Source organism: Arvicola amphibius, chromosome 4 (genome assembly GCF_903992535.2).
Source record: "Arvicola amphibius chromosome 4, mArvAmp1.2, whole genome shotgun sequence".
Taxonomy (NCBI): domain Eukaryota; kingdom Metazoa; phylum Chordata; class Mammalia; order Rodentia; family Cricetidae; genus Arvicola; species Arvicola amphibius.
In genome coordinates, this window is record NC_052050.1 from 53792897 (window position 1) to 53815546 (window position 22650).

At 43.7% G+C, this 22650-nt stretch overlaps 1 protein-coding gene across 4 annotated transcripts; it reads right to left on the minus strand.

The window, feature by feature from the left end:
* Positions 1-740: 740 nt before the first annotated feature.
* Positions 741-22569, minus strand: LOC119813651 (myosin-4). 4 transcript variants are annotated; one of them, XM_038329047.1, is made up of 39 exons: positions 22366-22569; positions 22128-22271; positions 21656-21812; positions 21009-21036; positions 20800-20914; positions 20309-20401; positions 20104-20167; positions 19851-19949; positions 19633-19736; positions 17945-18083; positions 16984-17102; positions 16731-16880; positions 15832-16002; positions 13455-13764; positions 13073-13080; positions 12399-12467; positions 11833-11920; positions 11636-11753; positions 11342-11465; positions 11115-11251; positions 10760-11015; positions 9560-9802; positions 9111-9287; positions 8762-8907; positions 8379-8469; positions 7902-8291; positions 7320-7446; positions 6847-6965; positions 6532-6728; positions 5870-6053; positions 5618-5783; positions 5399-5523; positions 4845-5153; positions 4092-4295; positions 2353-2478; positions 2095-2265; positions 1875-1979; positions 1670-1765; positions 741-893 (listed from the first exon to the last, which is right to left on the minus strand). In XM_038329047.1, exons 1-39 carry the CDS (start codon positions 22567-22569, stop codon positions 741-743), a joined length of 5826 nt encoding a protein of 1941 aa, XP_038184975.1. The 4 variants fall into 4 exon arrangements, with proteins under 4 accessions (XP_038184975.1, XP_038184977.1, XP_038184978.1 ...); XM_038329049.1 differs by lacking the exon at positions 13073-13080 and having other exon boundaries at positions 12399-12469; positions 20309-20405; positions 20807-20914; XM_038329050.1 differs by lacking the exon at positions 13073-13080 and having other exon boundaries at positions 13459-13764.
* Positions 22570-22650: the final 81 nt, after the last annotated feature.

The window sequence follows — 22650 nt, forward strand, 5'->3', positions numbered from 1 at the left end:
CTGCCTTAACAGACTCCATCTTTTCTAGCCTCCTCATTCCTCACGCTGTACCATGATCAGAGCTAGTCAACTGTTTTCCTTGTGAAATCAGAGCCGTCTGATGCATGCCCTCATTCTTCAGTGCTGTGTGAGTGACCATGCCATTCACTGTCAGCCCCTCCTTTTCTGTGTCTGGCTTCACCTGCTGCCATTTGCCCATGATGTCTATGTCAAAATACTGTGGATCTCATACTTGTTTTTCTCTTACAGTGGTCGTCTCCTTTCCCCTATTACCTGATAAATGGCTGCTCATCTCTGAAGAAGGAGCTCACAGTCTCCTCTGAGATGTCTCTGTGGACTCCTGAGTATCCCTTTTCTCCTTGTCATGTTATCTTTAGACCTCTGTCTGCGAATGTATACCCTTCCGCATCTGTCTCAAGTATTTGTCCCCCACCCTCTCAGCTGAGTTCCTCAAAGATAGGGATAACTCATATCCTTGGTGACCATTTTTGTACCAGACACATACTCAATATTCAGTAAAGTTGGTTGAGTGGTATTCCTGTCTCTGCACATAGTAGGCACCCAACAAATGTTTAAGAAATAAGTTGGTCTCCAGAACATCCTGGAGTTTATCGTTAAAGGACAAATGAACCTTTTGATTGCAAAATTATCTGCAGATTTTATTTAGTTGATATACAGGATAGTGACAAAGAACGTCACATTTTGTGATTTCTTCTGTCACCTTTCAACAGAAGAATGGATTACTCTTCACTTATGACTTTGGTGTGGACCTCTCGGCTCTTCACCCGCAGCTTGTTGACCTGGGACTCGGCAATGTCGGCCCGCTCCTCAGCCTCCTCCAGCTCATGCTGGATCTTGCGGAACTTGGCCAGGTTGACGTTGGATTGTTCCTCCTGTGAATGGGAATGCATCGGAAAGAACAAGAGTTGACATTTCCTGCTTGCTAATTTGCCTTGTTGCTAAAAGAAGCTACAGGATTTGCTTCATGAATGGGAAAGTAAAAGGTCCTGTCATTTGGTTGCATTCTTATTTGGGGCAGAACCTCCCATGGATTTGACTACATAAATGAGTATGCTTGCAACCCCTTCCTTAGTCTCTTTCACTTGGCGCCTTTCCTGGCAAGCTGGGGATGTGAGAGTGAGGAACTATACAGAGGCCACAGAAGCAGGAATGTTATTCAGTCTTGTTTCTGCAAACCAAACTTTAAAGAGAGGACACAGCAGTGATATTGGGTACCGAGAGCCCCAAGGAACAGGGAAGCCCTTACTGAATGAGAAAGATTCATGTTTTATAAAGTTCAGAACTGGATTTAATCCTAATGTTAGGGAAGGCTTAGAATAATTCAGGCCCTCATTTGCATAGTCCCTGTGAATGCTGGGATCTTGGAATGTTCTAGATAGTGAGAATAGGGCAGTGGCGGGGCATTTCTGTGTTAACTCCTTTAAAGCGTTACTTGATGCAATCTCAGAGAAATAAACTAGAATGTCTAAAGCTCTAAGAATTTGCAGCAAAATCTTGGTTTTCCAAATAAATATTCATTTTCCAAATTAATTTGGGGCTCCTGGCCTGTTCATTGCCTTAGAAGAAAGTCCCTTGAATGAGAGGGACTTGGGTCCTTCACAGAACCGGACATGGTCCTGGAGCATTCCTTTCCTGTGGAGATACTCACCGCCTCCTCAGCTTGTCTCTTGTAGGCCTTCACTTTAGTCTGTAGCTTGTCCACCAAGTCCTGCAGCCTGAGCACATTCTTGCGGTCCTCCTCCGTCTGAAAGGCCCAGCAAACACAGAGTGTTGTCAGCTGACACTACCCTTCCATCTTTATTTTCCCAAACACGGGGGTTGGAGGGGCTGGCAGAGAAGGGAAGGCCAGTTACCTGGTAAGTGAGCTCCTTCACTCTTCTCTCGTGCTTGCGAAGACCCTTGACGGCTTCAACGTTACGCTTCTGCTCGTTTTCCACCTCGTTTTCCAGCTCTCTCACCTGGAAGAGAAGAGCGTGGGTAACAGTTTGCAAGTGGAGAGGAGCACGGTTAACATTTTGCCTGTGGCTGTTCACACGCTCAGGCTAGGAGCGGAAAGAGCAGGCCGGCACCCACCCTGGCCTCCAGTTTCTGGATCTGCTTCTTGCCACCCTTCAGCGCCAGCTGCTCAGCCTCGTCTAGACGGTGCTGCAGGTCCTTCACCGTCTGCTCCATGTTCTTCTTCATCCGCTCCAGGTGGGCGCTGGTGTCCTGCTCCTTCTTCAGCTCCTCCGCCATCATGGCGGCCTGGTGAGTGATAAAACGGAGTTAGGTAAGGGCTGACAAGGCCCAGCGGGATTCAGGTTCATCACCTCCGTCTTGCCCTCTGCTCACATCAGTGATGGCTTTCTTGGCCTTCTCTTCTGCGTTGCGGGCTTCCTGGACGATGTCCTCCATCTCTCCCTGGATTTGGGAAATGTCTGTCTCCAGCTTCTTCTTGGTGTTGATGAGGCTGGTGTTCTGTTGCAAATTAAAAAAAAAGAAATCTACATTTAATAACATTTATAACTAGTTATTAATACCTAAATTGCTGATAATTAGAAATGTTCAGAATAAAAACAAAATTAGAAGTCATTTCCAAGTTTGTGGCTTTTTCTACCTATTTCCCTGGTCCTAAAACATAAATGATTCCATGTAAAATTTAATCTCTAGTGCCAAAGGGATTTGTTATCCATGGAACTTGTAAACACAGAGTAAAATCTTCCTGCTCTAAACTGCTGTGTAGCACACAGCTGACGAAAATAACTTACCAGTTTTAGCTGCTCATCTGTATTGGTTGACTCTATGTCATAAGTTCATAAATAGCATCCTTATTGGTACAAAAGGTGGGCCAATAATGAATTCCCGTGCTTTTGGAAAGTTAACAGTATTTGAAAGAGCTAATTCTAGATAGTCATAATTAGTAAGAAAAGTGTTACATAAAATTAATTTGATTTTTAAAATTATAATATTGATTTGAACTTTTTCATAATTGCTGATTTTAGATAATTACAGTGTTCAAAATAGTCTGTTACATAGGTTTCTTATTTAAAAAGTAGAGGGCATGCATATTAACTAAAGACAAAAGTAATACATGCTCAGTAACCAGAGACAACCATTAATAACACTTTTGCTTACCCTTTTGAATGTTTTTTGTATACATTTTGCAAAAAAAAAAAGCTAGGTGATACCTCACCTTAATTTGCTTTCTTCTTTTACTGTTTTGTGGCTAGCTTTCAGAGGCAGTGAACGATTCATAAGGTCATTGCAAGGACATACCACCATTTACTTAACAAATGCACTGTAGAACACAAGTGGTAGCTAGCACTAATATGGCTCCAGGAATTTGAACCCAAGAGTTCTTTATAGATCCTGGGAGGTTAATTTTAGGTACATACATGATAATAAATATAGTGATGAGTTATTAGTTTTACATTTTTTTACTGTTTGCTGTGTAGAGTTTCAAAAGATAAGACAGCCACCAATGTTGTACGCGTTACTCCTCATGGGTGGTCTTCTGTGCTTCTTTATATAAGCTCCAGATCCTTCCAAGTCCACAAGTTCACCAGGCCTTGAGTGGACTTGTGAACTGTCTATGTCTCAGTACATACTTAGATCGTTCTGTACATTTCCGCAAATTCTGGGAAGGTATCCCTGCTTTTTAGTGATATTTTGTTTATGATTTAACAAATAAAGCTTGCCTGAAGATCAGAGTGAAAAGCCAGCCACACTAGTCAGTGACACAGGCCAGGCAGTAGTGGTACACACCTTTAATCCCAACAGCCACACTAATTAGCCACAGAGGCCGGGTCATGGTTGTGCATACCTTTAATCCCAGCACTTGAGAAGGATATAAGGCATGATGAGACAGAAACTCAATCTCTTTTCAGTCTGAAGACTTTGTAGAAATAAGTGCTCTCTAGTGGCTGATTGCTTTACTTCTCTGACCTTTCAGCTTGAACCCCAATATCTGTCTCTGGGTTTTTATTATCTGTGCTACAATAGCCAACATTACTTGTACATCTCGTGAACATCCCTGCAGACTGCCTTTAGCTTTAGGGAAGGCATTTGATAAGCCTGGTCCTAAACCTCACCTGAGTGTGCAGCAGCTGCACCCGCTCACTGGCGTCCAGAAGCTCCTGCTCCGCCACTCTCCTGCTCCTCTCTGTCTGCTCCAGGGATGCCCGCAGCTCCTCGATCTCAGCCTGCATTAGGTTCGCTCTGCGCTCAACCATGGCCAGCTGCTCTTTAAGGTCATCCTGGCCTCTGAGAGCATCATCCAGGTGCAGCTGAGTGTCCTGCACAGAAATAAGAGAAGCTCTGACTTGTGTTCCAGTTAAAGTGGATTCAGATTTAATATCATGCTCACACCTGGATCTTACTAACACAGAGCCTGATTCATTAGGGACATGGACAAGTACCATTAATGACATGATGTTTTAGTTCAGATCCCAAATCATAAAAACAATCATGGATAAATCTATGAAATTTTGTATCAGGAAAATATCCTTAAAAACCAGTTAACCTGATTACATTATTTTACATATTTAAGAAGGAAGTCCAGGAGCCAGAGTTGGTGGGTCATGCCTACGGTCCTCATACTAGGAAGGCTAAACAGTCATCACTCTGTCTCCACATACTTACCACTCATTTTGTCTCCGAGGACAAAGCAAATTCTCTCTTGGACCTTTCAGAGAGAATCTGGCATCTTCCCAACATACAATTTTTGTATCTTGCTACCACACTGCTCTGATGATTTATGACCCGTAATTTTCCTAAAATTTTAAGGCTTGAGCTCTACAGCAACACCTTGCCTGCCAGCACAGTGTGGCTTCACCCCAAGGTACCTTCAGCATTCCTTGTGTGTTCCTGAGGTTCCTGATCGCCTCCGCAGCCTGGCGGTTGGCGTGGTTCAGCTGGATTTCCATCTCATTCAGGTCGCCCTCCATCTTCTTCTTGATCCTCAGGGCATCGTTCCTGCTCCTGATCTCCGCGTCCAGTGTGCTCTGCATGGACTCCACGACTCTGAGGTGGTTTCTCTTCAGCTGATCTATTTCTTCATCTTTTTCAGCAATTTTGCGGTCAATCTCAGATTTCACCTGATTCAACTCAAGCTGGATGCGTAGAATTTTGCCCTCTTCATGTTCAAGAGATGCCTTAATAAAAGTGACATTTTGGTGACCTCGCTATGGTGACTTCTCAAAGAGCCATTGAGCCCCCTCCCCAGACTTTCACATATCTCAGCTTAGAGCACTGATTCTGCACCTGTGACGTATATATGACAGATTTTTTTTCCTTGATGACGAGCATTGTCCCCCTAAAGCCCACACAATGGTAGACTCAGCTGTCATTCTCTTTTTAGTCTGTTTATAATGGATAGCTGAGCAAACAAGGTATATACCTCTGCTTCCTCCAGAGAAGCCTGTAGTTCACTCTTTTCCTGATCAATCTGCTTCTTTATTTTCTCCAGCTCATGGATATGCTTCCCTCCCTCTGCGATCTGCTCAGTGAGGTCAGAAATCTCCTCTGTGGAAGAACAGATGAGAGGAAGAGGTGGGAATGGTGGCAACAAGGGAGGGTCCAGCCAGGGCTAAGGAGGATGGGGAAGGCTGGGACTCACGTTGCAGATTCTTGTTTTCTCTCTTCAGAGTCTCAAGTTGATCCAGAGACTCCTCGTAGGCATTCTTCACCTTGAACAGCTCGGTGCTGAGAGACCGGGACTCCTTCTGGGAGGCTTCAAGCTCAGCCTGAGTTTCCTCATACTTCTGTTTCCATTCGGCTAGGACCTACACGCACAACATCAGTTAAACTCTGAACCCAGCCATAACACCCTTCCTCCCAGGGGGGACACTTCACAGATCACGTGGACCACCTTGTCAAAGTTCCTTTGCTTCTTATCAAGTGCAGCGCAGGCAGCATTGGACCGCTCCACGTCAATCATGAGGTCCTCCACTTCATTCTGGAGCCGCTGCTTCGTCTTTTCAAGAGAAGCACACTTGGAATTCACAGCTTCTACGTGTTCCTCAGCATCCTGCAGACGCTGGGCCAGCTTCTTCCTGAGGAGGTAGTCAGTGTGAGTGACCAAGGGAAGAATTGATTACCACAGTAAACTCTGCCTAGCTGCTGATTAGGAAAGCATGTTTTCCCCTAAGACATTTTATTTCTGTGTGCCCACAGGTTTTCCCAGAATTACTTCTTAGAGTCCATTTTATCCCTTTCAGAACTCTGATTTCCCAGGTGAGTTTTTTTTCCATCTCAAGTGTTATCAAACATATCTACAAAACCAGAGAGAAGGAGGAAGCGGGAGGGCTCTGAAGCTGAATTAACCCTGACAGCTCAGTAGAGGATACATTTGCTCAATAATGTTGTGATTGAATGGGAGCCTAGACATTATACAGATGGTCCTCTTAATTATACAGATATGGAAATTGTGAAATTATTGATGATTCTTTGCTGCATGAATATTCTTTCCTATTTTTCCCTCACTTTTCCTTTGCTTTGGTTTCTTTCTGTCTAACTCATTGAAACCCATACTTGGCCTCCTCTAGCTCCTCTGTGCGCTGGATGGCATCCGTCTCGTATTTTGTCCTCCACTGGGCCACCTCGCTGTTGGCCTTGGACATGGCCCTCTGCAGCTCAGCCTTGGCCTCCTGCTCCTCCTCATACTGTTCCCGCAGCAGGTCACAGTCGTGGCGAGCTGACTGCAGGGCGTGGGCCAGCGCATTCTTGGCCTAAAAAAAAAAACCCCAAATTGTATGGTGTGGGCTTGTGTTCTGATTGCTGATAGCCTCTTTGTGGAGTGAGTAGTGTGGCAGGTTGCCCAGGTGAGCATCAGCTCAGGGCTCTCACCTTCGTCTCCTCCTCTAGCTGCCTCTTTAGTTCCTCGATTTGTTGTGTGAATGCTTGTTTGCCTCTGGAGAGCTGGGACACCATAGCATCTTTTTCATCCAGCTGTCGCGAATACTCACCTGAGAGGGAAAACATCAGCAACTGGATTCTTTTGTCTCAGCCAGGAGTGAGGCGGGATAGCATTGGACCCTCCTTACTTCACACAGTGTGAACAATGTCTCCAGAGTGTTAGGGCACTGCTCTCTTTGGTGTTTTAAGATTGAGGGAACAAAACTCATCTAAACTCAAGGCATAACTTTTGCCCCTTTGGTTAGAGCTTCGAGTCATGGCTCTGTAACCATCTTAGACCCTAAAGATGAAGGAGTAAGAAGTCATAAATGTGCACACACTGTACAAAGCATGAGTCTTGCTGCCCAAAGGGGCCCGACCTTCCATGCTTGCTATTCCAATGGCAGCAGCGCTCACGGACTGACCTGACTCTGTGTGTAAGCGCGCCTTCTGGGTCGACAGCTCGTTGATCAAGCGCTGCTGCTCCTCCTCCTTTGTCTTCACTTCGCTCAGCTGATCCTCCAGGGTGCGGCACATCTTCTCAAGGTTCCCCTGTGGCGGGAAGCAGGGCAAGGTGACACATGTCTACTCAGAAGGCTGAGATTTAGAGATCTGTAACTGTTTATGACAGGCACAGAATCTTATTTATGCTGCTGTCAAAGCCTCACACAGTGTTGGGGGAAGCAGCACAGGAGCTTCGGTTACTGACTAAGTGAATATGTGCACATCAAAACTGGGTTCCTCTCTTTGGGGAAACATGAACATTATTTATGGCCCACGTCATGAGGAGGGGACTTTTCCTTGTCATTGCATTATTACTGTTGTGGCCATAGCAACAAAGTTGAAGGTGATTTTGAAAAATAAGATGTATACACTTGAGGAATTCCATCCAGTACAGCAATGTCAATCAGAAAATCTCAGATTACATGCAGTGTGGCTGGCTAGAGTCACATACAGTATATAGTCACTTTCAAGTATTTCAGATAAATCAAGAAGTTAGGAAAGACCTTAGCTTTGGAGACAGTCTCCATATTACTAGCGAGGTCATCGATCTCCATCTTCAGCTCGCTCTTCTCCTTCTCCAGCTTCTGCTTGACCCGCTGCAGGTTGTCAATCTGCTCCCCAAGCTCAGCCACGCTGTCCGCGTGCTTCTTCCGAAGGGCGGCCGCTGTGGCTTCATGCTGCAGGGTGGCCTCCTCCAGGTCCCTGCGCATCTTCTGGAACTCAGCCTCTCTCTTCTTGTTCATCTCGATCTGGGCAGAAGTGGCTCCGCCAGCTTCCTCCAGCCTCTCGCTGATCTCCTCCAGTTCCCGGGAGAGGTCAGAGCGCTGCTTCTCTGCTTTGGCCCTGGAGGCCCTCTCTGCCTCGATTTCCTCCTCCAGCTCCTCAATGCGGGCCTGGGGGTGGCAGGAAGAACAGACTCAGCTTCTTGGGTCAGTCACGTTTCTCCTGATGAGTTAGACTGATGGAAGCCATTGACTTACCTGCAGCTCCTTGATCTTCTTCTGCAGCTGCATGCCGAGGGCCTGCTCATCTTCGATCTTGCTCTGCAGATTGCTCATCTCAAACTCTTTCCTAATTTAACAGCAATACATTAGCTTATGGTCAATTTTACTTTTAGTTTATGGTCAGTTTTACCCACAGCCTTATCTATGTATAATTGAATATTTTCATACTGCTGGCCTTAAAAGAGAGAGAAGTACTTATTTTGCAAGTCCGCAAAGTGCCATGTTAATGAAATGAAAAACCAAAGTTGTCATTGTTTTTTACCCCATGTGTCATTAAGCAATAATTGAGAAACATTTAAATACATGTTGCATCTGTGCTGACACAGTGAGAAGCCAGCCCTGAATTCTATCAAACTTACTTTTTAAGCTTCTCATCAAGTTGCTGTTTATCATTTTCTATGTCCATTGTGGATTCTTGGGCCAATTTGAGGTCCCCCTCAAGCTTCCTCTTCGCCCTCTCTAGGTCCATCCGAAGCTTCTTTTCCTGCTCCAGTGATCCTTCAAGCTAAATGATAAAGGATTTTGATTAGGCTCTCAAGCATTGACCCATATGTCATTAGTCAAATACTCAAGAAAAATCTTAAAAGAAAACAAACAGCCAGAAGACTCCAAGTCTGAATTTCAAGGCTCATGGAGACCACTGATGGCTTCGTCTCCCCACCGTTTCTTTCATCCCTTCTAAGGAGAAAGCTTATCTTTCATACTCACATCGTCCACTTGCTGTTCAAGCTTGGTTTTGGCTTTGGTCAGAGTGTTGACTTTGTCCTCCTCTGCCTGCAGGTCATCCAGGGTCTGCTGGTGGGCCTCTTGGAGGGCCTTCTTCTCCTTGGTCAGCTTGGCGATATTTTCGTCCAGGCCCGCCATCTCCTCCGTGAGGTTTTTCACCTTTAGATTTGAAGAGATGGTAGGAATGCTGATGAAAACGTGTCTTGATAAAGGACATGAGAATGTAACTTCTTAGGACAACATTAGCCTGACATGGAGAACAGCAGCCAGAAGCCTATATAGGCTGCATGACTGGATACAATGGGAGATAAAGGTAAACGCAAAACCATGTTATTATTGTAACTTTATCTTTCATGTTCTGGAATTTTAAGATTTAAGGTTCAGTACTAAATGAATACTTGTGAATGCTTTAAAGTGAATAATAAGTTTACCTTGTTTTCTGTGGCATGCTTCTCCTTCTCCACCTTGGCCAGGGTCAGCTCAAGGTCGTCGATGTCTTTCTTCAGCTCTGAGCACTCGTCCTCCAGCTTCCTCTTCTTGGCCGTCAGCTCGGCATTGATCTCCTCCTCGTCCTCCGCTCTCTCAGTTAGCTCCTTGATCTTGGCCTCCAGCTGGATTTTGGTTTTGATCAGCTGGTCACACCTTTCCTCTGCATCAGCCAAGCCATCTGCTTCCTAAGGGGAGGAATAGTGACTTTTCATTTGTATGGGTTCCTATCTGCAAATACACACTCATGGATGACTACAGCTGGTCAGTGGATAGGCCATTCAATTGCCAACGTAAAAATATTAAATGGACAAAATGCAAATATCTTTATCTGCTGATCAAACAGAATAACTCATTCCATAAGTATCCATGTATAGAAGGTAAAATCAGGAAAAAGTAGTTTTGTTGCAAAAATATATAATCTACTAGCCCTCAGTCCTTTTGGAAAAGCAATTTACTAATTCTCGGATTCGTTTTTTTTCCATATTCTAGTTATTCAACAATATTAATGAAAGAGAATATTCTAGTATAAGAGATGCTCCATACAGAAAGGAAAATGCCTAAAAGATATTTTCTTGACTTTATTCACTAGTGACCAGACTGTGAAAGAAACACAAATGAACACAAGCATCATGAATGTGTGTATAGGATACACATATGAACATAAGTATCATGTGTGTATATGTGTGTGTATGATGCATGTATAAACCTAAACATCATGGATGTGCATGTGTAGGAAGCACATATAATTTAAGCATCATGTATGTGTGTGTAGGATACAAATAGGAACATGAACATCATGGCTGTGTGTGTATAGGATTCACATATAAACATAAACATCATGGATGTGTATGTGTAGGAAGCACATATGAACATCTGCATCATGGATGTTTGTGTTTAGGATGCACATATGAACATCAGCATCATGGATGTTTGTGTGTAGGATGCACATATGAACATAAGCATCATAAGTGTGGCTTTGCAGTGTTGTTTCTTTGGGTCTGAATCTTAGTGTTTTTGAAAGGCAGGAAATCACAGCAGATTCCTGGATAGGAATCATTTACTCTGAAGCCTGGAATTGCTCGTACTCAGCTACATCCTGATTAGGCAATATCAAAGAGCTGTGTGCCACCTCCGCTACTCACAGCTTGAACTTGGAGCTGCAGGTCATTTTTTTCTTGCATCAGAGCTACCATCTTTTCTTCCAGTTCCTTCCTTTTGGCCTCTGACTTAGCCAGATCCTCTTTGGCTTTCTCGAAATCTTCCTTCATGGTGGCCATCTCCTTCTCGGTCTCTGCGCTCTTCAGCAGGGGTTTGATCTTGAAATACAGCTTCATCCAGGGCCAGTGCTTCACATTCATGAAGGCGCGGACGTTGTACTGGATGCAGAAGATGGACTCTCTGTGGAAGGAGAAAAAGAGATCCAAATGGGCAAAAATGTGACAAGTGACCATCACAGTTGCAACTGAGCTCAGTGATGAAAGTGGCTGTGTTCCTCACCTCCTCTCCATCATCTTTTTGAACTCCACCCTCATCAAATACCCTCTGCACATGGCTTGAGTGCGCGTGATGAGCTGAGCCAACTTATCATCTCGCATCTCCTCTAGAGTTCCCAACAGGCCAGCTTTAAAGAAAACCTTTGCAGAGAACAGTTAGACTTGTTATGGCCACCCACACACAAACTCTGAAAGTACTAAATGTATGTCAGCAATTTGGACCAGTGGTACCTTGGTGTGGCCAAATTTGTACTGGGTGTGGTCGATGTCAATAGAGCCTAGAAGCTTCTCGGAAGCCTTCTTGCTGTCGATGAATTGACCTTCTGGGATAGCACTTGCATTCAGAACTTTGTATCTGTTGAAGTGGAAAGCAAATTTAAAACATGACTTTTCTTTACCAAGAAATAAAAGACAGAACAGTAGTCACTACTCTTGAAAAGATGAGTCAATCAAAAAATGGCAAACCAAATGACATTTAAAATTTAACACTGCTCTATATAAGACATTGGAAGATGTGAAACAAACCTCTGCTTGAAGTCTGCATAGAGGATCCTGCTGGGGAAGCCCTTCCTACAGATGCGGATGCCTTCCAGCACACCGTTACACCTCAGCTGGTGCAGGACCAGTTCATGCTCCATGGCACCTGGAAAGGGGAATACAACTCTACAGCCATCTAAAGAGAAGCCACACTGAGGTTGCTCTGCGCATGAGAAGTGTCTTACCAGGGGTCTTAGTTTCATTGGGAATGAGGCAGCGGACAAAGTGGGGGTGGGTGCTCCTCAAGTTGGTCATCAGCTTATTTAAATTCTCCTATAAAGCCATATGGAGAGATTTAGAATAACTATTAGCGGTATCTTTCCTCTACCACATTCTAATGAGCTATCATCAAATCATGATGACCAAAAGGAAGCCTATGTCTGGAAGGTGGATTTCTAGAACACTCCTGATCATACAAAATAGTCCATTTCAGATTGTTTTTCTCAAACCCTGCCAACCATAAAACTCTTGTATTGAGACTTTGATCATATGGAGTAGATGTCTCGAACACAGTGGGTGTTTTTTAATGAGGGTTTGATTTTATGTAAAATCTCCTCACTACCAAGTCTTTTATATTTGAAACGTGAGGAAATATCTCACGCCTTCATTTTGTTAAAAAAAAATTCCTGAAGTATTTTTCAGATTGAAAAAATATACTACTACTTTTCTCCCACTTTTACCATAAGCATCCTTTAAAAATCTCTCATTAACTATAGTTTCATTATCTTCTAAGTGTAAGATTCTACTGTACCCTGAAAAGAGCGGACACCGTCTGGAAAGATGAACCCTTCTTCTTGCCACCTTTCTTTCCACCACCACCCTCTGAAAGACAGAAAGGAAAAAAATGGAGATTACTCGCTGCAGCCTTTGAGTCCTCTTGTGTGCACCTGTGACAGGATGGCCACGTTTCCCCAGGAGCCTGTGGCACTCAGTCCCTTTCTGCCTTCCAGAACTCATCTACCTTAGTTCTAGAGGAAGAGACAGTAACCACTGGCATGGTTATAGAGACCCAGGGAAGAACAAAGATGTGCACAACTTGGAAGATATGGGTGGGTGATGGGACTCCCTGACTCCATCCAGAACAGCAGTGTCTGCTTCGCTTCCTGCAGGATATGCTTAGAAGACAGTGGAGTAAGGTCCTGTCCATGCACACATCCCTTAGAACAGGCAGAGTTGCATGCTTGCTTCTAGGTAGTTGAACTAGGCTCATCAGCAGAGATGTGTAATTTCTATTTTCCCAGGTCCGCATGTTGTCATTTGTACATCGGGACTTCAGATACTTAAGGGAGGAAATACAACCTTATTCTGTTCACCTAGTGCTGTGGTCCTGATGAAGGGTTTCCTTATCTCCAATTTAGCTGGACCCTTGATGGAAGCAGTAGTTTTGATGTGGAAGAGCGGCTGGTACAATCAGCAGCAAATCACTGAACCTTCTAAATCCACTTTCTCACTGATAAGCAAGGCTGTGGACCGAACAGTTCCTGATGCCTATGTACCACCGTTGTTAATACACTTTCATTCCACTCACGTTGGCCTGAACTTTCAGAGTAGATTTTGCAACATTTGTTTCAGTGACTCTCAACCTTCCTAATGCTGTCACCCCTTAATACAGTTCCTCATGTTTTAGTGACTCCCAACCATAAAATTATTTTTACTGCTACTTCATAAGTGAAATTTTGCTACTGTCATGAATTGTAATGTAAGTATTTGTGTTCTGTGATGGTCTTAGATGACCTATATTGTCTCTGACAGATGGTGTATTTCTGTGTTGGAATTCTTAGAATGAGTTGATAGTATAAAAAATTACCTGCTTCAGCAGCTTGTCCTCCAGAAAATAGGAAAGCTAGAGTCTTCAAGCCAGATTTCTGGTACAGCCCCACCACAGTCTCATTCAGGGGGTCCTTGTTCTTGTCCAGCCAGCCAATAATGTTGTAGTCTACAGTGCCCGCATAGTGCACCAGCGAGAAGTGGGCTTCAGCCTTGCCTTTGGCTGGCTTGGGCTTCTGGAAGTTGTTGGACTTCCCAAGATGCTGTTCATACAGCTTGTTCTTGAAGGAGGTGTCTGTTGCCTTGGGGAACATGCACTCCTCTTCCAGGATGGAGAAGATGCCCATTGGCTAAGTATTAAAAAGGGGGAAGATAGTGATGAATCCTTTAGAAAAGAGTGTCAAAGTAGTTTGTGTGTTTGGCACAAACCTGAAAAGAAGGCATTCCAAAAGAAGAACTTGGAATTATGTATTAAACAGATGAGATCCTACTTATTACTCCCCTCTCCTAACAAAATATAACAGTTATCTTCTGAAGAATGCATAAGATATATGTTGCTAAAAGGCTTAGTTTAAAAGTTCATCTGTAGCATCTGGCAAATGTGTTCAATGAGTAAAATTAAGTTCTAAAAGTACCCTCTCAAGGCTCAGTTTTTATCCTGTGACTATATATACTCATATGTGTTCTGAATACTTCTTTCTCAAGGTGTAACATCCTTCACCACAACTCTAGACATGGGAAAGATGTGAAAAGGATAGACTATGTTCTGATGACCAAAAATGCAACTTCACCAAGAAGGAAGTGCATCTCCTTTTGCCTCATGAAAACTCTTTCTACTCCCAGCTTCACCTCCCATCTCTATGGACTTAAGCATTGATAATATGTTGGTTTTGTTCATGAAGCAGTTTGATTTTTCTGAGACAAATTTAATATGAAAGACTGAAAGCATTAGCATTGATGATGATATGAATTCACAAATTCATTCTCAAAAATCATTTTGATAATCCAGAAGTTGAAATACTAGTGAAGGAAATAGTTTTTCTTGGGACTGTATAGTTTTGTAGTTTTGGTAAACAGTGGAGCTAGTACATTACCAAATTAAGATATTTTCTTAACCTGTGCATCCTAGGGTTTTTTTCAAAATTTTATGAGTTTTGATCTGAATATTTGAAAATTTCCTAGCTGGCAATTGCATTTTATTTCTACTTTATCATTCTTTCAGGAGTTTCACATAGCTTCTTTCTTGGTACCATGACAAAATCCCAGTGTGTGTGTGTGTGTGTGTGTGTGTGTGTGTGTGTGTGTGTGTGTGAGAGAGAGAGAGAGAGAGAGAGAGAGAGAGAGAGAGACAGAGAGAGACAGAGAGACAGAGAGAGACAGAGAGAGAGACAGAGAGAGAGAGAGAGAGAGAGAGAGAGAGAGAGAGAGAGAGAGAGAGAGAGAGAGAGAGAGAGAGAGAGATGCTTGGAGGCCTATGGAGACCACTGAATCATCTCTCCAGTCCCAAGAACCCAACAGTTTTAAACAATGAAGTTGCTTAATGAGTTCTAGATAAATATGATACATCTGTTGCTCTAACCTAATTGGATTGATTTCCTTAATTACTAATTCCCTTAATTACTTAATGGGAAAAATCAGAGCTCATTCCCAGGGTAAGGTCAAATAGAAGTTTAGTGAATTTACTTGGTAGTAATCACAAGTAAGGAATGAATCGATGAATACAACATTACTGTCCAATCTTAACCATCTATGCACTGCCTTGTTATATAGTATACATGGGAGGATACATCATAGTCACACCAGGATTAATAACTGTATTTTCATCCCTTTCTTCTATACCAATTAAATCACATAAGAATAAAACTGAGAAAGAAAGAAGCCCATGGTATGTGCCTTTAATCCTAGCACTCAGAAAACAGATGGAGGAGGAGAATCTCTGTGAGTTTAAGGCTGGCCTAATTTTACATAGTAAGATCCAAGTCAGCAAGGGTTACATGGTGATGCCCTATGCCATTAAAAAACTCAGGAAGTGTGAGATTATAACAGTTGAAAATGTGAACTGGTTGAGCAGTGCTGCGGTACACCTTCAATCCCAGCACTCAGGAGGCAGAGGCAGGCAGATCTCTATGAGTCCAACGCCAGCCTGGCCTACAGAGCCAGTTCTAGGACAGCCAGGGCTACACAGGCAAATACTGTCTTGAAAAACCAGAGAAAGAGAGAATGTGAATCTGTGTTTTGTACGTGCATGCGTTAGAGTTGTTAGTAACAGATCACCTATGCCATTCTGAGGACACCTATGACACACAGGCACATCATCAGATATCACTAATTACTCTTTGAGAATTGGGATTGTCAGTAAACATAGTAAGAGAGACAATTTGTTGTTCCTGTTTTAAAGTCTGAAAAGTCACACAGACCTTCTCGATGAGCTCAATGCAGGCAGCCAGGTCCATCCCGAAGTCGATGAACTCCCACTCGATGCCTTCCTTCTTGTACTCCTCCTGCTCCAGCACGAACATGTGGTGGTTGAAGAACTGCTGCAGCTTCTCGTTGGTGAAGTTGATGCACAGCTGCTCCAAGGTGTTGAACTATGGGAAGACATTAATGTAGGAAATTGGTCATAAATTCCCTATTTGTATCTATGAGGCAGTTAATACATTTTCTTCAAATTTTGAGACATTTAGGGTTATTATATTGAAGAGGTAGGCCTTCAGAAAATCTCTTAAAGGATGTTATAATTCTAAATCGTTAAATCCTCAAATGTTTTTTCAAGGAACAATATGAAATCTTGCATATTGGGCAAAATGCTGTTAAATAGGAGATCTTTGAAACAGTCATTGAGGGTAATGTAAACAAGTGTTTCTATGGTGATGAGCTTGAATCCAAGATCAGTTTTTTTAAAGATTTATTTATTTATTTATTATGTATAAGGTATTCTCAGTACTCTGCCTGCAGGCCAGAAGAGGGCACCAGATCTCATTACAGATGGTTGTGAGCCACCATGTGGTTGCTGGGAATTGAACTCAGGACCTTTGGAAGAGCATGCCGTGTTCTTAACCACTGAGCCATCTCTCCAGCCCCCAAGATCAGTTTTGAATGAGTGTTCATGGTCCTTCTTTGAGACTCTAGTCCTGCAAATGTAGCATTCTCTCTGTTCCGTTCACACTCATTTCCTTGTTCAGATCCCTCCACCAACCCACATCAGCAGGAATTTGTGTGTTTTGTAGGTTGCATTTTGTAAAGAGTGTTTCCAGGGCTCCAGCAAGATCAGTCAAGTGACTGCCAATGTGTGTTTGCTAACTGGTTCATTACTCACATCAAAGATCTCAAAGCCAGCGATATCTAAGACGCCGATGAAGTATTGCCTGGGCTGCTTGGTGTCCAGCTGCTGGTTGATGCGGGTGACCATCCATAGGAACATCTTCTCATAGATGGCTTTGGCCAGGGCGCCCACAGAGTTGTACACCTTCAAGGAAAGTATTGGTCAGTTGAGTTGTTTGAGCTGGATACAGGGATGACCTTTTGAGTCCCAGTGGTTCAAGTGAATCAGGGGCTTAGATCACACTCACCTGCTGCACTGTCTGGCCTTTGGTGACGTACTCATTGCCGACCTTGACCCTGGGGTAGCACAGGGCTTTGAGCAGGTCAGCAGAGTTCAGACTTGTCAGATAGGCGGCCTTGTCAGCCACTGCAGGAAAGAACCAAGAACAGTGGAACTGACGGCGACTTGCACAACTTCATTGCAAATGATGAAGTTGGTGACAATGGATTTACACAAACAGTATGGTGCGAAGGTTGTGAATTCTGCCCAATTCTTTATGTCTGAAAAGCATGGCCACTCTTCAAAATAACTTTATTCTTTTTTTGTTTTGGTTTGGTTTGGTTTGGGTTTTCAAGATAAGGTTTCTCTGTAGCTTTGCCCCTGTCCTGGAACTAGCTCTTGTAGACCAGGCTGGCCTCGAACTCACAGAGATTCGCCAGCCTCTGCCTCCAGAGTACTGGGATTAAAGGTGCACCTGACTCAACTTTAGTTATTCTTATACTGTTAAGTTGTAACTTGGAGAGCCCATGCTCTGTGTGATATTTAAAATATAGCAAAAGTACACCATAGATAAAAATTTGAGAAACTCTAACCCAGGGGGGTAGGAAAGGGGTCAGAAGGAAATTGTGATTATTCACTGGAATAAAATGTGCTTTCATCAAAAAGCAAGTATTTTCTTATAAAAAGCGAATGAGGAATGACTAGGGGTGAAGATGTAACTCAGGACAAGGCCCTGGGCTCAGTATCACCACCATAACAAACACTCACACACACACACACACACACACACACACACACCCCACAGGGAAAAAAAACAGAACAGTAGAATGAACAGAAATAATAAAGCTCCTATATATTTGATCAATTATGTAAACTACCAATGTGTTATTTCCTCTCCCTAAAACTTCTGCCTTTCATTAGAAAGACAATACAATCAGGTCCCCACCTCTGAAAAAGGCTCATCTCAATGGTGACAGCAGGGTTGTTACCTTCCGTGCCATCTGGCTCAGCTTGCTCTTCCCTTTGCTTTTGCTTGAATTTCATGTTCCCATAGTGCATCACGGCACCTGTGAGCTTGTAAATGGCCACCTTTTCATCTGCGCTGAATCCCAGGATGTCCACAGCAGTCTGTTGAAAGAGTTGAATTAGTAACAGTCATTACAGTGGTCAGCTTGCTCAGGACACTAGGGGTCTGGCTCCCTGCTTCTCAGTTCCACTTTGCCTTATATCTGACAAATACCTTGATGGCTCAGAAGTCGAGTTCTTCCCCTCTGAGCCAATAGAAACATCATTTGAGCAATGCAGGTGCTAAGGACAGCATGTGAATTAGCCACACACTTTCTTGTCTTGTCTCCCAGGACATTTCTTCTTTTCCTATGTTGTCCTAACTTAGTGCTCAGCCCCAGCCTACCCTTCCACCTTGGTAGATATAGACAGTCCATCATGAGAATGGCAATGGCTCCCAGTTTCTCCACACGTTTCTCTGATAGCAGGTCACAGCTTGGCTGGCCTTGGGGTGCCTGGGCATGAACTTTACTGACCTTTCTCTACTCATTCAGTGAAGAAATATTTCTGAAGATAAATTTGTTATTTTATTGAAATGCTTTCTGTCTCCCACTCCCGTTGGGTTTTGGTTACTTTCTTGGCATGTTAGCCATGCTAAACACTGATGTGGCTTTTAGAGGGAGCAAACAGCGATGCAGGGACATGAAGGGTGTCTCTCCTGAGACTTCCTCCTTTCTTCTAGTTCTAGCTCACTTTCTTCTAGACTACCCAGTCTTAGAACTACATATTATTAACAAGGCCCTAGAGTGAGGTCGCTACATTTTTTAAAACCTGCCAGACTAGACAATGGGATATGTCTCAATTCCATGTCATTTTTGGAAATATGAACATAACAATATGTTACAGTGAATAAAATCTATATACGATAAAGGCATACACATAGGTTATTAACTTTTTTAAGAAAAATTATGTTTTAAGCATCCTTCAACTCTATCTTGATGGGATTGGGCTACCAGTGTTGAAAATATTAAAGTTAAGAATAATTAAAGATTGTGCAGAAATTGAAAGAAAGTATAACATGTATCAAATTTATGTATAAAGAAAATAAGTTCAAAATATGATAACCTTTAAAGAAAAGAGACAGAGAAGGAAAGATTCTATAGTTTCAGAAATAGATGTAGAAGTTCATGAAATACCCAAAAGAGTGTTTTTGAAGTAGTCAACTCATTTTTCCTAGTGATTAACAAGGGGTGTACTATTTGTAGGCATTTATTCAAAACGAAGTTGACCTTTATAGCTAACTATGAAGAACTTAACCTCATGTTCTGTTATAAAAAGTGGGAAAATATTATAGCTTTTCTGAGATTCCTGGGTACAGGGGCTGACATGTGCAAGTATTGAGCAAAAAGTGACCAGCACCATAAAGAGTACAAAAAAAGATCCAGCTCTTTGAGGGATGCCAGGTACCTAACATATACTGCAGATATTTGAAATGTAAATACATGCGGAGGATGGCGTTGAAATATTCTGTGATTTCTCTTCCAAGTGTAAGGAAGCCTGAACGATAACACTGTCTGACCCACTCGCTGCTGGTCCTTTTCACGCTGATGGGAGGAGAGCGCTGTGTACTGACAAGGGTCTTGCTAGCTCATTCCTCTTCTCTGTCACTTACATCTGTGGCCATCAGTTCCTCCTGGTCGTCGATGCTGGGCACTGTGATTTCACCTTGGCTGACGTAAGTGAAGTCGTATGGGTTGGTGGTGATCAGGAGCATTTCTGGACGCGTGGGGAAGAGAGTGAAGAGTTACCTTGGTCATCACCATGCTTCAGAGGGACAGCGTAGGCAGGATGGAGACTTTCTCAATGGGAACAAACCAAGATGCTCCTTACCAATGAGCTCTGGCTTCTTATTGGACATGATTTGGTAGAAGATGTGGTAGCTCCTCTCAGCCTTGAGCTGGAAGGTGACTCTGGACTTCTCCAGCAGATCTGAAAAGGCATAGTGGGCACGTTTTTACACGAACAAAAGCCAAACGTAGAAAATTCAGCTTTGAAATTCACACAGAAGAATCAAGGGTAAGGTTTTTCCAATACGAGTGCCCCCTCAGGAAAGATTCTTGGTCGCCGGTGTTTATTAACTCACAAGTTTCAATATCTGCAGAAGCCAGCTTGCCTGTGGCACCAAAATGGATCCTGATGAATTTACCCTTCAGAAGGCAAAAGAGGATTGATTAAAGCTAGACATTATTTCATTAACTATGGACCAAATACGTGGAAAATACATTAGCACAGTGTATGTAGACGTGTGGGGGTGATTCTCACATGAACAGGGCAGCCAAGAGACTTACAAAGCGGGAAGAGTTGTCGTTCCTCACAGTCTTGGCGTTGCCAAAGGCCTCCAGTAGGGGGTTGGCACTGATGATTTGATCTTCCAGGGTCCCCTTAAGACAAATGAAAGAGGTAGATAAAGCTTGAATTATCTGAGTTGTATATACTAAGACAATTTCCTATCTGTTTTCTGCCTTCCCTTGGTCACATCCTATCACTAGGAAAGGCTTTAGGAAAAGGGAGGGAACCCACATCAGTGAGGGAGACATGCCTGTGACATGGCTTGATTTCATTTGATGCCTCTCAGGCCCCCTTTTGCTTCAGAGAAATGGCTTCAGGCCTATAACTTGCTAACATATCATCTTGTTCACCCCCTCCTCACAAAACCCTTCCAAGGTTTATTTTCTAAACTCCAGCATGGTGGGCCTCTGGTTACTGCAATTTTGACACACCACAGCCACGCTGTGAAAAGCCTGTCTTCCCCTACCCTCCCTCAGAGGTCCATGCCCACCTGCATTTTGCCAGTGGGAGCCTCCTCCTTCTTCTTCTCCCCAGTGACTGCAATTGTCGCAAAGTACTGGATGACACGCTTGGTGTTCACAGTCTTCCCGGCCCCGGATTCTCCACTGTGAGGACCAAACGAGAAACCAGAAGATAAGGCAGGAGGCACAGCCCGAGCAGTCAAAATTCAGCAGACAGAAAGGCATGTTGTTTACGTACGTAATCAGGATGGACTGGTTCTCACGATCTGTGAAGGGAAGCCGTGGACATGTCAAATAAGCGAACGCACTGACGCTACTAAATTTGTGCTCTTCTTTTCACAAGTCTTAAGAACTAAGTGTAAAACGTGTGTTAATTATCACACTGCTGTTATCATTAATGTGAAGAACTGTGGATTACGAAATGGCCCAGTTCACTCTTTTACCAATGAGAATCATCCAAGAAGCAGCTGGCTTCACAGTTTCATGGCCCCTTCATTCACCTGGCTCGTACTTCAGAATCCTGTCATGTTTTAAATGTCCAGGCTGCTTTTTTTCCTATAGTGCTTGTGAAATTTAAAAGCTTCCTTTTTAAGTGAGATGAAACAATAGGTGTAATTAAGACATGGAGTTGATACCCAGTTTTGATTAACTTTGAACTGGGATTAGCATCAACAAATTTAGATTTCTAGCATAGAGGTATAAGCAAATTTCCCTATGCTTTTGTAATTGGTGCATCATACTCTAAATCAACTTTTCGGCTTCGTTCCTGGCTATCATCACATGTATGCAAAGATTTCCTCTTCAAGCTGCTGGCTATGCGTTGCCTCTGCTATGGCTTGGCACATGTTTTCTAGCGCTTGTAGATGTGATTATAGATACACTCACCTGTCAGCATGAACTGGTAGGCATTATCAGAGATGGAGAAGATGTGGGGCGGGGCCTCCTGTCGCTTTTTGCCTCGGTAGGCTGCCACCACCTCGGGGTTGTACACCGGCAGCCACTTGTAGGGGTTGACGGTGACGCAGAAGAGGCCAGAGTAGGTCTGTGAACAAAGACAAAGTTGCTCAATTAGAAATCACCTCATCGCTCCAACTTGGAAATAATGCTGTGTGAGCAGGGGGAGAGGAATTAAAGAAGTGCTGCTGATCCTCAAGAAGTTCCATTCATTGGTTGATCCCCTCGGCTCTCCAGCTATCGGATGCAGTACCAAGGCTCCAGATAGCCAGTGAGTGCAGTTAACCAGAGAGCTCTATGCATGTGCGTTTTCAAAGACACCCAAATTTGGATCACTGACATAATGAGGCATTTCAACAAGAAAACCTATATGGTTTTGATTAAATATGACAGGGACACTCACGTAGATCATCCAGGCTGCATAGCGCTCTTTGAGGTTGTACAGCACGGCGGGCTCGTGCAGGTGGGTCATCATGGCCATGTCCTCGATCTTGTCGTACTTGGGAGGGTTCATGGAGAAGACTTGGTCTTCCTTGACTGTGACAGTCTGTTAAGAATGGAAGGGTCCAGTTAATACGCCCTAAGTAGGAGAAAAAGATCGTTCCTGCTTCCCTCCCTTCCACCCTCTTGGTTTTACTCACAGCTCCTCCTTCGGTCTTGGCTGTCACCTTGCCCCCTTCCCTGCTCTGCACTGTTGCCTTCACATAGGACTCCTTAGGGTCCACCACGAACACGGATGACTTGGCATCGAAAGGCTTGTTCTGAGCCTCGATTCGCTCCTTTTCAGACTTTCGGAGGTAAGGAGCAGCCTCCCCGAAAACGGCCATCTCGGCGTCGGAACTCATGGCTGCGGGCTATTGGTGGGCAGCTCAGGGCCAGGTGCGCCTAGGGAAAGATATGGACATGAATGACAACCCTGGCCTGTG

Excerpts from the sequence above, each read along its gene's own strand:
- LOC119813651 (XM_038329047.1), bottom strand. The coding sequence starts at position 22,569 with ATGAGTTCCGACGCCGAGATGGCCGTTTTCGGGGAGGCTGCTCCTTAC. Across the intron at positions 4,296-4,844 it reads ACACACAAGGAATGCTGAAG|GACACTCAGCTGCACCTGGA; the intron begins GTACCTTGGGGT and ends ATTTCTGTGCAG. Across the intron at positions 2,479-4,091 it reads TGCAGCTGCTGCACACTCAG|AACACCAGCCTCATCAACAC; the intron begins GTGAGGTTTAGG and ends AATTTGCAACAG.